Raw genomic sequence first — 13,149 nt, 5'->3', positions numbered from 1 at the left:
TCTCAACTAGCCTACCTGGTTAAATAAAGGTGAAATAAAAATAAAATAAATAAATAAAGGACTATCTGTTATTCAGTGTGTTTGTTTGGGCAAAGAGCAGTAAGGACTATCTGTTATTCAGTGTGTTTGTATGGGCTAATAGCAGTAAGGACTATCTGTTATTCAGTGTGTTTGTATGGGCTAATAGCAGTAAGGACTATCTGTTATTCAGTGTGTTTGTATGGGCTAATAGCAGTAAGGACTATCTGTTATTCAGTGTGTTTGTTTGGGCTAAGAGCAGTAAGGACTATCTGTTATTCAATGTGTTTGTTTGGGCTAAGAGCAGTAAGGACTATCTGTTATTCAGTGTGTTTGTATGGGCTAAGAGCAGTAAGGACTATCTGTTATTCAGTGTGTTTGTATGGGCTAAGACCAGTAAGGACTATCTGTTATTCAGTGTGTTTGTTTGGGCTAAGAGCAGTAAGGACTATCTGTTATTCAGTGTGTTTGTATGGGCTAAGACCAGTAAGGATTCTATCTGTTATTCAGTGTGTTTGTTTGGGCTAAGAGCAGTAAGGACTATCTGTTATTCAGTGTGTTTGTTTGGGCTAAGAGCAGTAAGGACTATCTGTTATTCAATGTGTTTGTTTGGGCTAAGAGCAGTAAGGACTATCTGTTATTCAGTGTGTTTGTTTGGGCTAAGAGCAGTAAGGACTATCTGTTATTCAGTGTGTTTGTTTGGGCTAAGAGCAGTAAGGACTATCTGTTATTCAGTGTGTTTGTTTGGGCTAAGAGCAGTAAGGACTATCTGTTATTCAGTGTGTTTGTTTGGGCTAAGAGCAGTAAGGACTATCTGTTATTCAGTGTGTTTGTTTGGGCTAAGAGCAGTAAGGACTATCTGTTATTCAGTGTGTTTGTTTGGGCTAAGAGCAGTAAGGACTATCTGTTATTCAGTGTGTTTGTTTGGGCTAAGAGCAGTAAGGACTATCTGTTATTCAATGTGTTTGTTTGGGCTAAGAGCAGTAAGGACTATCTGTTATTCAGTGTGTTTGTTTGGGCTAAGAGCAGTAAGGACTATCTGTTATTCAGTGTGTTTGTTTGGGCTAAGATCAGTAAGGACTATCTGTTATTCAATGTGTTTGTTTGGGCTAAGAGCAGTAAGGACTATCTGTTATTCAGTGTGTTTGTTTGGGCTAAGAGCAGTAAGGACTATCTGTTATTCAGTGTGTTTGTTTGGGCTAAGAGCAGTAAGGACTATCTGTTATTCAATGTGTTTGTTTGGGCTAAGAGCAGTAAGGACTATCTGTTATTCAGTGTGTTTGTATGGGCTAAGAGCAGTAAGGACTATCTGTTATTCAGTGTGTTTGTATGGGCTAAGACCAGTAAGGACTATCTGTTATTCAGTGTGTTTGTTTGGGCTAAGAGCAGTAAGGACTATCTGTTATTCAGTGTGTTTGTTTGGGCTAAGAGCAGTAAGGACTATCTGTTATTCAATGTGTTTGTTTGGGCTAAGAGCAGTAAGGACTATCTGTTATTCAGTGTGTTTGTTTGGGCTAAGAGCAGTAAGGACTATCTGTTATTCAGTGTGTTTGTTTGGGCTAAGAGCAGTAAGGACTATCTGTTATTCAGTGTGTTTGTTTGGGCTAAGAGCAGTAAGGACTATCTGTTATTCAGTGTGTTTGTTTGGGCTAAGAGCAGTAAGGACTATCTGTTATTCAGTGTGTTTGTTTGGGCTAAGAGCAGTAAGGACTATCTGTTATTCAGTGTGTTTGTTTGGGCTAAGAGCAGTAAGGACTATCTGTTATTCAGTGTGTTTGTTTGGGCTAAGAGCAGTAAGGACTATCTGTTATTCAATGTGTTTGTTTGGGCTAAGAGCAGTAAGGACTATCTGTTATTCAATGTGTTTGTTTGGGCTAAGAGCAGTAAGGACTATCTGTTATTCAGTGTGTTTGTTTGGGCTAAGAGCAGTAAGGACTATCTGTTATTCAGTGTGTTTGTTTGGGCTAAGATCAGTAAGGACTATCTGTTATTCAGTGTGTTTGTTTGGGCTAAGAGCAGTAAGGACTATCTGTTATTCAGTGTGTTTGTTTGGGCTAAGAGCAGTAAGGACTATCTGTTATTCAGTGTGTTTGTTTGGGCTAAGAGCAGTAAGGACTATCTGTTATTCAGTGTGTTTGTTTGGGCTAAGAGCAGTAAGGACTATCTGTTATTCAGTGTGTTTGTTTGGGCTAAGAGCAGTAAGGACTATCTGTTATTCAGTGTGTTTGTTTGGGCTAAGAGCAGTAAGGACTATCTGTTATTCAGTGTGTTTGTTTGGGCTAAGAGCAGTAAGGACTATCTGTTATTCAGTGTGTTTGTTTGGGCTAAGAGCAGTAAGGACTATCTGTTATTCAGTGTGTTTGTATGGGCTAAGAGCAGTAAGGACTATCTGTTATTCAGTGTGTTTGTTTGGGCTAAGAGCAGTAAGGACTATCTGTTATTCAGTGTGTTTGTATGGGCTAAGAGCAGTAAGGACTATCTGTTATTCAGTGTGTTTGTTTGGGCTAAGAGCAGTAAGGACTATCTGTTATTCAGTGTGTTTGTTTGGGCTAAGAGCAGTAAGGACTATCTGTTATTCAGTGTGTTTGTATGGGCTAATAGCAGTAAGGACTATCTGTTATTCAGTGTGTTTGTTTGGGCTAAGAGCAGTAAGGACTATCTGTTATTCAGTGTGTTTGTTTGGGCTAAGAGCAGTAAGGACTATCTGTTATTCAGTGTGTTTGTTTGGGCTAAGAGCAGTAAGGACTATCTGTTATTCAGTGTGTTTGTTTGGGCTAAGAGCAGTAAGGACTATCTGTTATTCAATGTGTTTGTTTGGGCTAAGAGCAGTAAGGACTATCTGTTATTCAGTGTGTTTGTTTGGGCTAATAGCAGTAAGGACTATCTGTTATTCAATGTGTTTGTTTGGGCTAAGAGCAGTAAGGACTATCTGTTATTCAGTGTGTTTGTTTGGGCTAAGAGCAGTAAGGACTATCTGTTATTCAGTGTGTTTGTTTGGGCTAAGAGCAGTAAGGACTATCTGTTATTCAGTGTGTTTGTTTGGGCTAAGAGCAGTAAGGACTATCTGTTATTCAGTGTGTTTGTTTGGGCTAAGAGCAGTAAGGACTATCTGTTATTCAGTGTGTTTGTATGGGCTAAGAGCAGTAAGGACTATCTGTTATTCAATGTGTTTGTATGGGCTAAGAGCAGTAAGGACTATCTGTTATTCAATGTGTTTGTTTGGGCTAAGAGCAGTAAGGACTATCTGTTATTCAGTGTGTTTGTATGGGCTAAGAGCAGTAAGGACTATCTGTTATTCAGTGTGTTTGTTTGGGCTAAGAGCAGTAAGGACTATCTGTTATTCAATGTGTTTGTTTGGGCTAAGAGCAGTAAGGACTATCATTCAATGTGTTTGTTTGGGCTAAGAGCAGTAAGGACTATCTGTTATTCAGTGTGTTTGTTTGGGCTAAGAGCAGTAAGGACTATCTGTTATTCAGTGTGTTTGTTTGGGCTAAGATCAGTAAGGACTATCTGTTATTCAATGTGTTTGTTTGGGCTAAGAGCAGTAAGGACTATCTGTTATTCAGTGTGTTTGTTTGGGCTAAGAGCAGTAAGGACTATCTGTTATTCAGTGTGTTTGTATGGGCTAAGAGCAGTAAGGACTATCTGTTATTCAGTGTGTTTGTTTGGGCTAAGAGCAGTAAGGACTATCTGTTATTCAGTGTGTTTGTTTGGGCTAAGAGCAGTAAGGACTATCTGTTATTCAGTGTGTTTGTTTGGGCTAAGAGCAGTAAGGTATATCTGTTATTCAGTGTGTTTGTTTGGGCTAAGAGCAGTAAGGACTATCTGTTATTCAGTGTGTTTGTTTGGGCTAAGAGCAGTAAGGACTATCTGTTATTCAATGTGTTTGTTTGGGCTAAGAGCAGTAAGGACTATCTGTTATTCAGTGTGTTTGTTTGGGCTAAGAGCAGTAAGGACTATCTGTTATTCAGTGTGTTTGTTTGGGCTAAGAGCAGTAAGGACTATCTGTTATTCAGTGTGTTTGTTTGGGCTAAGAGCAGTAAGGACTATCTGTTATTCAATGTGTTTGTTTGGGCTAAGAGCAGTAAGGACTATCTGTTATTCAGTGTGTTTGTTTGGGCTAAGAGCAGTAAGGACTATCTGTTATTCAGTGTGTTTGTATGGGCTAAGAGCAGTAAGGACTATCTGTTATTCAGTGTGTTTGTATGGGCTAAGACCAGTAAGGACTATCTGTTATTCAGTGTGTTTGTTTGGGCTATCTGTTATTCAGTGTGTTTGTATGGGCTAAGAGCAGTAAGGACTATCTGTTATTCAGTGTGTTTGTTTGGGCTAAGAGCAGTAAGGACTATCTGTTATTCAGTGTGTTTGTTTGGGCTAAGAGCAGTAAGGACTATCTGTTATTCAGTGTGTTTGTTTGGGCTAAGAGCAGTAAGGACTATCTGTTATTCAGTGTGTTTGTTTGGGCTAAGAGCAGTAAGGACTATCTGTTATTCAGTGTGTTTGTTTGGGCTAAGAGCAGTAAGGACTATCTGTTATTCAGTGTGTTTGTTTGGGCTAAGAGCAGTAAGGACTATCTGTTATTCAGTGTGTTTGTTTGGGCTAAGAGCAGTAAGGACTATCTGTTATTCAGTGTGTTTGTTTGGGCTAAGAGCAGTAAGGACTATCTGTTATTCAATGTGTTTGTTTGGGCTAAGAGCAGTAAGGACTATCTGTTATTCAGTGTGTTTGTTTGGGCTAATAGCAGTAAGGACTATCTGTTATTCAATGTGTTTGTTTGGGCTAAGAGCAGTAAGGACTATCTGTTATTCAGTGTGTTTGTTTGGGCTAAGAGCAGTAAGGACTATCTGTTATTCAGTGTGTTTGTTTGGGCTAAGAGCAGTAAGGACTATCTGTTATTCAGTGTGTTTGTTTGGGCTAAGAGCAGTAAGGACTATCTGTTATTCAGTGTGTTTGTTTGGGCTAAGAGCAGTAAGGACTATCTGTTATTCAGTGTGTTTGTATGGGCTAAGAGCAGTAAGGACTATCTGTTATTCAATGTGTTTGTATGGGCTAAGAGCAGTAAGGACTATCTGTTATTCAATGTGTTTGTTTGGGCTAAGAGCAGTAAGGACTATCTGTTATTCAGTGTGTTTGTTTGGGCTAAGAGCAGTAAGGACTATCTGTTATTCAGTGTGTTTGTTTGGGCTAAGAGCAGTAAGGACTATCTGTTATTCAATGTGTTTGTTTGGGCTAAGAGCAGTAAGGACTATCATTCAATGTGTTTGTTTGGGCTAAGAGCAGTAAGGACTATCTGTTATTCAGTGTGTTTGTTTGGGCTAAGAGCAGTAAGGACTATCTGTTATTCAGTGTGTTTGTTTGGGCTAAGATCAGTAAGGACTATCTGTTATTCAATGTGTTTGTTTGGGCTAAGAGCAGTAAGGACTATCTGTTATTCAGTGTGTTTGTTTGGGCTAAGAGCAGTAAGGACTATCTGTTATTCAGTGTGTTTGTTTGGGCTAAGAGCAGTAAGGACTATCTGTTATTCAGTGTGTTTGTTTGGGCTAAGAGCAGTAAGGACTATCTGTTATTCAGTGTGTTTGTATGGGCTAAGAGCAGTAAGGACTATCTGTTATTCAGTGTGTTTGTTTGGGCTAAGAGCAGTAAGGACTATCTGTTATTCAGTGTGTTTGTATGGGCTAAGAGCAGTAAGGACTATCTGTTATTCAGTGTGTTTGTTTGGGCTAAGAGCAGTAAGGACTATCTGTTATTCAGTGTGTTTGTTTGGGCTAAGAGCAGTAAGGACTATCTGTTATTCAGTGTGTTTGTATGGGCTAATAGCAGTAAGGACTATCTGTTATTCAGTGTGTTTGTTTGGGCTAAGAGCAGTAAGGACTATCTGTTATTCAGTGTGTTTGTTTGGGCTAAGAGCAGTAAGGACTATCTGTTATTCAGTGTGTTTGTTTGGGCTAAGAGCAGTAAGGACTATCTGTTATTCAGTGTGTTTGTTTGGGCTAAGAGCAGTAAGGACTATCTGTTATTCAATGTGTTTGTTTGGGCTAAGAGCAGTAAGGACTATCTGTTATTCAGTGTGTTTGTTTGGGCTAATAGCAGTAAGGACTATCTGTTATTCAATGTGTTTGTTTGGGCTAAGAGCAGTAAGGACTATCTGTTATTCAGTGTGTTTGTTTGGGCTAAGAGCAGTAAGGACTATCTGTTATTCAGTGTGTTTGTTTGGGCTAAGAGCAGTAAGGACTATCTGTTATTCAGTGTGTTTGTTTGGGCTAAGAGCAGTAAGGACTATCTGTTATTCAGTGTGTTTGTTTGGGCTAAGAGCAGTAAGGACTATCTGTTATTCAGTGTGTTTGTTTGGGCTAATAGCAGTAAGGACTATCTGTTATTCAGTGTGTTTGTATGGGCTAAGAGCAGTAAGGACTATCTGTTATTCAGTGTGTTTGTTTGGGCTAAGAGCAGTAAGGACTATCTGTTATTCAGTGTGTTTGTATGGGCTAAGAGCAGTAAGGACTATCTGTTATTCAGTGTGTTTATTTGGGCTAAGAGCAGTAAGGACTATCTGTTATTCAGTGTGTTTGTTTGGGCTAAGAGCAGTAAGGACTATCTGTTATTCAGTGTGTTTGTTTGGGCTAAGAGCAGTAAGGACTATCTGTTATTCAGTGTGTTTGTTTGGGCTAAGAGCAGTAAGGACTATCTGTTATTCAGTGTGTTTGTTTGGGCTAAGAGCAGTAAGGACTATCTGTTATTCAGTGTGTTTGTATGGGCTAAGAGCAGTAAGGACTATCTGTTATTCAATGTGTTTGTTTGGGCTAAGAGCAGTAAGGACTATCTGTTATTCAGTGTGTTTGTATGGGCTAAGAGCAGTAAGGACTATCTGTTATTCAGTGTGTTTGTTTGGGCTAATAGCAGTAAGGACTATCTGTTATTCAATGTGTTTGTTTGGGCTAAGAGCAGTAAGGACTATCTGTTATTCAGTGTGTTTGTATGGGCTAAGAGCAGTAAGGACTATCTGTTATTCAGTGTGTTTGTTTGGGCTAAGAGCAGTAAGGACTATCTGTTATTCAATGTGTTTGTATGGGCTAAGAGCAGTAAGGACTATCTGTTATTCAGTGTGTTTGTATGGGCTAAGAGCAGTAAGGACTATCTGTTATTCAGTGTGTTTGTTTGGGCTAAGAGCAGTAAGGACTATCTGTTATTCAGTGTGTTTGTTTGGGCTAAGAGCAGTAAGGACTATCTGTTATTCAATGTGTTTGTTTGGGCTAAGAGCAGTAAGGACTATCTGTTATTCAATGTGTTTGTTTGGGCTAAGAGCAGTAAGGACTATCTGTTATTCAGTGTGTTTGTATGGGCTAAGAGCAGTAAGGACTATCTGTTATTCAATGTGTTTGTATGGGCTAAGAGCAGTAAGGACTATCTGTTATTCAATGTGTTTGTTTGGGCTAAGAGCAGTAAGGACTATCTGTTATTCAGTGTGTTTGTATGGGCTAAGAGCAGTAAGGACTATCTGTTATTCAGTGTGTTTGTATGGGCTAAGAGCAGTAAGGACTATCTGTTATTCAGTGTGTTTGTTTGGGCTAAGAGCAGTAAGGACTATCTGTTATTCAGTGTGTTTGTTTGGGCTAAGAGCAGTAAGGACTATCTGTTATTCAGTGTGTTTGTTTGGGCTAAGAGCAGTAAGGACTATCTGTTATTCAGTGTGTTTGTTTGGGCTAAGAGCAGTAAGGACTATCTGTTATTCAGTGTGTTTGTTTGGGCTAAGAGCAGTATGGACTGTCTGTTATTCAGTGTGTTTGTTTGGGCTAAGAGCAGTAAGGACTATCTGTTATTCAGTGTGTTTGTTTGGGCTAAGAGCAGTAAGGACTATCTGTTATTCAATGTGTTTGTTTGGGCTAAGAGCAGTAAGGACTATCTGTTATTCAATGTGTTTGTTTGGGCTAAGAGCAGTATGGACTATCTGTTATTCAGTGTGTTTGTTTGGGCTAAGAGCAGTAAGGACTATCTGTTATTCAATGTGTTTGTTTGGGCTAAGAGCAGTAAGGACTATCTGTTATTCAGTGTGTTTGTTTGGGCTAAGAGCAGTAAGGACTATCTGTTATTCAGTGTGTTTGTTTGGGCTAAGAGCAGTAAGGACTATCTGTTATTCAGTGTGTTTGTTTGGGCTAAGAGCAGTAAGGACTATCTGTTATTCAATGTGTTTGTTTGGGCTAAGAGCAGTAAGGACTATCTGTTATTCAGTGTGTTTGTTTGGGCTAAGAGCAGTAAGGACTATCTGTTATTCAGTGTGTTTGTTTGGGCTAAGAGCAGTAAGGACTATCTGTTATTCAGTGTGTTTGTTTGGGCTAAGAGCAGTAAGGACTATCTGTTATTCAGTGTGTTTGTTTGGGCTAAGAGCAGTAAGGACTATCTGTTATTCAGTGTGTTTGTTTGGGCTAAGAGCAGTAAGGACTATCTGTTATTCAGTGTGTTTGTTTGGGCTAAGAGCAGTAAGGACTATCTGTTATTCAGTGTGTTTGTTTGGGCTAAGAGCAGTAAGGACTATCTGTTATTCAGTGTGTTTGTTTGGGCTAAGAGCAGTAAGGACTATCTGTTATTCAGTGTGTTTGTTTGGGCTAAGAGCAGTAAGGACTATCTGTTATTCAGTGTGTTTGTTTGGGCTAAGAGCAGTAAGGACTATCTGTTATTCAGTGTGTTTGTTTGGGCTAAGAGCAGTATGGACTATCTGTTATTCAGTGTGTTTGTTTGGGCTAAGAGCAGTAAGGACTATCTGTTATTCAGTGTGTTTGTTTGGGCTAAGAGCAGTAAGGACTATCTGTTATTCAGTGTGTTTGTTTGGGCTAAGAGCAGTAAGGACTATCTGTTATTCAGTGTGTTTGTTTGGGCTAAGAGCAGTAAGGACTATCTGTTATTCAGTGTGTTTGTATGGGCTAAGAGCAGTAAGGACTATCTGTTATTCAGTGTGTTTGTTTGGGCTAAGAGCAGTAAGGACTATCTGTTATTCAGTGTGTTTGTATGGGCTAAGAGCAGTAAGGACTATCTGTTATTCAGTGTGTTTGTTTGGGCTAAGAGCAGTAAGGACTATCTGTTATTCAGTGTGTTTGTATGGGCTAAGAGCAGTAAGGACTATCTGTTATTCAGTGTGTTTGTTTGGGCTAAGAGCAGTAAGGACTATCTGTTATTCAGTGTGTTTGTTTGGGCTAAGAGCAGTAAGGACTATCTGTTATTCAGTGTGTTTGTTTGGGCTAAGAGCAGTAAGGACTATCTGTTATTCAGTGTGTTTGTTTGGGCTAAGAGCAGTAAGGACTATCTGTTATTCAGTGTGTTTGTTTGTATGGGCTAAGTTATTGTTATTCAGTGTGTTTGTTTGGGCTAAGAGCAGTAAGGACTATCTGTTATTCAGTGTGTTTGTTTGGGCTAAGAGCAGTAAGGACTATCTGTTATTCAGTGTGTTTGTTTGGGCTAATAGCAGTAAGGACTATCTGTTATTCAATGTGTTTGTTTGGGCTAAGAGCAGTAAGGACTATCTGTTATTCAATGTGTTTGTTTGGGCTAAGAGCAGTAAGGACTATCTGTTATTCAGTGTGTTTGTTTGGGCTAAGAGCAGTAAGGACTATCTGTTATTCAGTGTGTTTGTTTGGGCTAAGAGCAGTAAGGACTATCTGTTATTCAGTGTGTTTGTTTGGGCTAAGAGCAGTAAGGACTATCTGTTATTCAGTGTGTTTGTTTGGGCTAAGAGCAGTAAGGCCCAAAATGATTTTTCATCACATTTTTTGGGATACTTCAAAAATCGAAATCCTTGGTATGACCTTCTTAAAACAATTCCATATAGCTTAGTGGAACCCCCCCTGGCTTAGACAGGGCTTAGACAGGACTTTGATTCTTATAGGTTAGCTGCAGTTTGGCTCAATCGGAAATAACCTTTAAATTTCAAGCGCATTATAGTGCTGAATTTTGGCGATACGGTTTGAATTGAGCCCTAAATGAAATAGTCCTCAAGAGCAGAGAGAGCAAACCAAACAAAGCCCCATTCTTTCTACCCTCTACCCTCTACCTTCTACCCTCTACCCTCTACCCTCTACCCTCTACCCTCTACCGTTCACTACCTACCCCGTCTTAGCAAAGTTTGTCCAGTACGTCATGACTACAGCACTGAGCATGACATCATTCTTAGAGAAGTTGCAGGGGAACAGGTCGGTGGCTCCGATCATGGGAACCCCGAACACGTAGGGGATCTCATCCCCGTGGGCTGCGTCCGCCCACTCCGGCCGCGTCTCCGTCTGACAGTGGTGGTAGAAGGTGTAGAAGTAAACGGGAGACTGGAACTCGGCGTGCAGTTTGGCCGTGGCCACCGCTGGCGCCACCCACTGGTGGTCCGTGAACAGGGCGAGGAGGGTTTTCCTCCTCATGTCTCCGTTGTCACGGTCGGCCCAGTCAGTGTACATGAACTTAATGGTCTCCCTTAGGATGTCCTTACCTAGAGGGGAGGAGAGGGTGGAGGGTGGAGGGTGGTGGGAGGAGAGGGAGAGTAGGGAGAGGGGAGGGAGGGAGGTTGGACACAAGAGAGAGTGAAAATTCAAGAGAGGGAAGTTGAGAAAGAGAGATACAGACGGAGCCAGAAGATGAGCGAAATATAGAAAGGGAGAGAAAGGGAAAGAGAAGTATAGAAAGGGAGAGAAAGAGAAATAGAGAGAGAGAGTATAGAAAGGGAGAGAAAGGGAAAGAGATATAGAGAGTATAGAAAGGGAGAGAGAGAAATAGAGAGAGTATAGAAAGTGCGAGAAAGGGAAAGAGAGATAGAGAGTATAGAACGGGAGAGAAAGGGAAATAGAGATAGAGAGTAAGGAAAAGAGAAATATAGATAGAGAGTATAGAAAGGGAAAGAGAGATAGAGAGTATAGAAATAGAGATAGAGAGTATAGAAAGGGAGGGAAAGGGAGGGGTCAGACAAAAAGGCACATGATAGCGAATTGAAGTTTAAAGAGACATTTTTACCAAATAGTAAACCACAGAAGTTGGCTATGAGACATCATTCCTCTCTAGAGGTTATGCATTATATTGTTATGATATTATTATTCTTGTTATTATATTCTTACACCGTTATTATATTGTTACTTTACTCAATAAAAAGCTGCACATGAATTGGTATTGGTATTCTGGTATTTTATTAGGATCCCCATTAGCTGTTGCGATAGCGGCAGTTATCGTCCACGCCGTGTTGATTAAAAAAAAAACTCACTTGAAGAGTTCCATGAAATCATGGCTCTATATAATACTTTACGTTTTCTTTCATTTTTTTCTGGAATTGGGAAGTGTGAAAAGACCCCTGGTGGTATGTCTGGTGCGGTAAGTGTTCAAGCTTTTTCTAGGTCCTTCTTTGCAGCACTTGACCATATGACTGGACAATAATCAAGATAAGATCAAACTAGAGCCTGCAGGACTTGCTTTGTGGAGTGTGGTGTCAAAAAAGCATCTCTTTATCACGGACAGACCTCTACCCATCTTTACAACCTTTGAATCAATATGTTTTGACAATGACAGTTTACAATTAGTAGGGATATAGAGACCATTACCCTCAGGATATCCATAGAGATTGTCCACAAAGTTAGAGATGGTGTAGTCGAACGCTGCAGCTGAGATCCCATCATTGTCTTCACTGTCATCTACAAACTTCAGCCCCTCTCCCTGGTTCACTCCAATCAGGATGTCATAGTTCAGGAACTCCCCCTTGTGGCAAAACGAGGGAAGGACATGTTAGGTATGTAGACACATTAGAAGTGCATGAGATTTTGCTGCCTCATAACATTTTAAGCACTTTGGGCTCCTTGAAAAGCACTATTAACACCAAAAAGCATAACATACAAACCTGTCTTAAATTACACTTAACCATTATAGTAATGTCTTATCATAACCTTAATCTTTTTACGTTACTCTTGGTAACCCTGGCACTGAGATTTCATCAGAACCAATAGAACACGTCTCTGCGGTCAGAGAGCCATGACTAATATACCCACACTAACCTCCACCCCATCCCCACCCTCAACAATACACCCGCCCCCTGCTCCTTCCTCCCACCTGCTGCATGAGTATCTCAGGGTCGTCCGGCACCACGTCTCCGTCCACTACGGGTCCGAAGGCGATGTGGTAGCGGGCCGGCTGGATGTCCTGATCCACCAGCTCCCTGAAGTTCTTCTTCCTCAGGCAGTCCACCAACTCTGCCGTCTCTGAGTGGCTGCAGCCTACCTTCCGGGCCAGGATCTTGGTGTACTTGAGGGGCTGGTAGTTGACCGACCAGCTGGAGATGGCTGAGCCACTCTGGGCTATGGCCCTCTGGAACAACCCTAGAGGACAGAGAGTGGAAGGAGAAGTTAGACGAGTGAATCTGAAAGGAGGAGGTTTTATGAACGTCCAATGTAATATCAGGAGCAGAGGACAAAACGAGAGAAAAGGTGAGAGGATATTCCCTTTTTTTTCTCTGAAAATTGAATGCGGCCCAAAGTGTACTGTACATGTTCAATTACTACAGTGGCAGCCAATGTTGTGTCTCTATAGTCTAAAGTGGCTTTCTTCTCCTTGTCTACTTTCCTTCCAGAAGAGATAAGATAATTTTCTAAAGAATACTTAGTTAGGTGGTGAACGTTTGTTCCACTTTCCCTCCGCGGATTTCTCTAGTTTCCCTCTCTTAGTCACTGTAAAAAAAATCTGATAGAAAGTAATGCGCTTTAAACTCCATAGTTGAGATGATACTGTATGAGATTCAGCCCGGACTGGGGAATCTATGGGGGACTGCACAGTCTGCCTCTTATTAAAGAAACACATTTCCTTCCTATTTTCTACAGATTTCTCTTTTCTTTTTCTCTCTCTGTCTGTCCTGCGGTGAAAACGAACTACTGTGGTGCCTCGTTACAGGGGGGAGCTCTCATTCTTTCCCCTCTTCCTCCTGCGTATTGCTCTATTCCTCCACACTCCTTCCCTCTCCCGCAGATTCCTGGTGAATATTTAAGCAGTGACGCAGAGCAGAGCCTTTTTCCCAGGGAAGACTATTAGGGAGCGCGTGGCTCAGCCGACCTGCTACTTCAGCATTACTCCTCATAGTGGGGAGGGGAGGGGGGGGGGGGAAGTAAGTGAGAGAAAGTATGAGAAAGG

The 13,149-nt window shown here is 40.9% G+C and overlaps 1 protein-coding gene across 4 annotated transcripts in view; it reads right to left on the bottom strand.

Moving 5' to 3' along the window:
* The window catches only part of LOC118378858 (neuroligin-2-like), a 357,211-nt gene that overhangs the window by 7,286 nt on the left and 336,776 nt on the right, over positions 1-13,149 (bottom strand). For all 4 annotated transcript variants that reach the window (XM_052497269.1, XM_052497270.1, XM_052497271.1 and 1 more), the window contains 3 exons: positions 12,079-12,344; positions 11,577-11,730; positions 10,114-10,480 (listed from right to left, as the gene is read on the bottom strand). In XM_052497269.1, the coding sequence (XP_052353229.1) occupies positions 10,114-10,480; positions 11,577-11,730; positions 12,079-12,344 (787 nt within the window). The remainder of the gene's footprint in view (positions 1-10,113; positions 10,481-11,576; positions 11,731-12,078; positions 12,345-13,149) is intronic.

Source organism: Oncorhynchus keta, chromosome 35 (genome assembly GCF_023373465.1).
Source record: "Oncorhynchus keta strain PuntledgeMale-10-30-2019 chromosome 35, Oket_V2, whole genome shotgun sequence".
Taxonomy (NCBI): domain Eukaryota; kingdom Metazoa; phylum Chordata; class Actinopteri; order Salmoniformes; family Salmonidae; genus Oncorhynchus; species Oncorhynchus keta.
The sequence above is the reverse complement of the archived record's forward strand: the minus strand, read 5'-3'. Positions and strand labels throughout refer to the sequence as shown.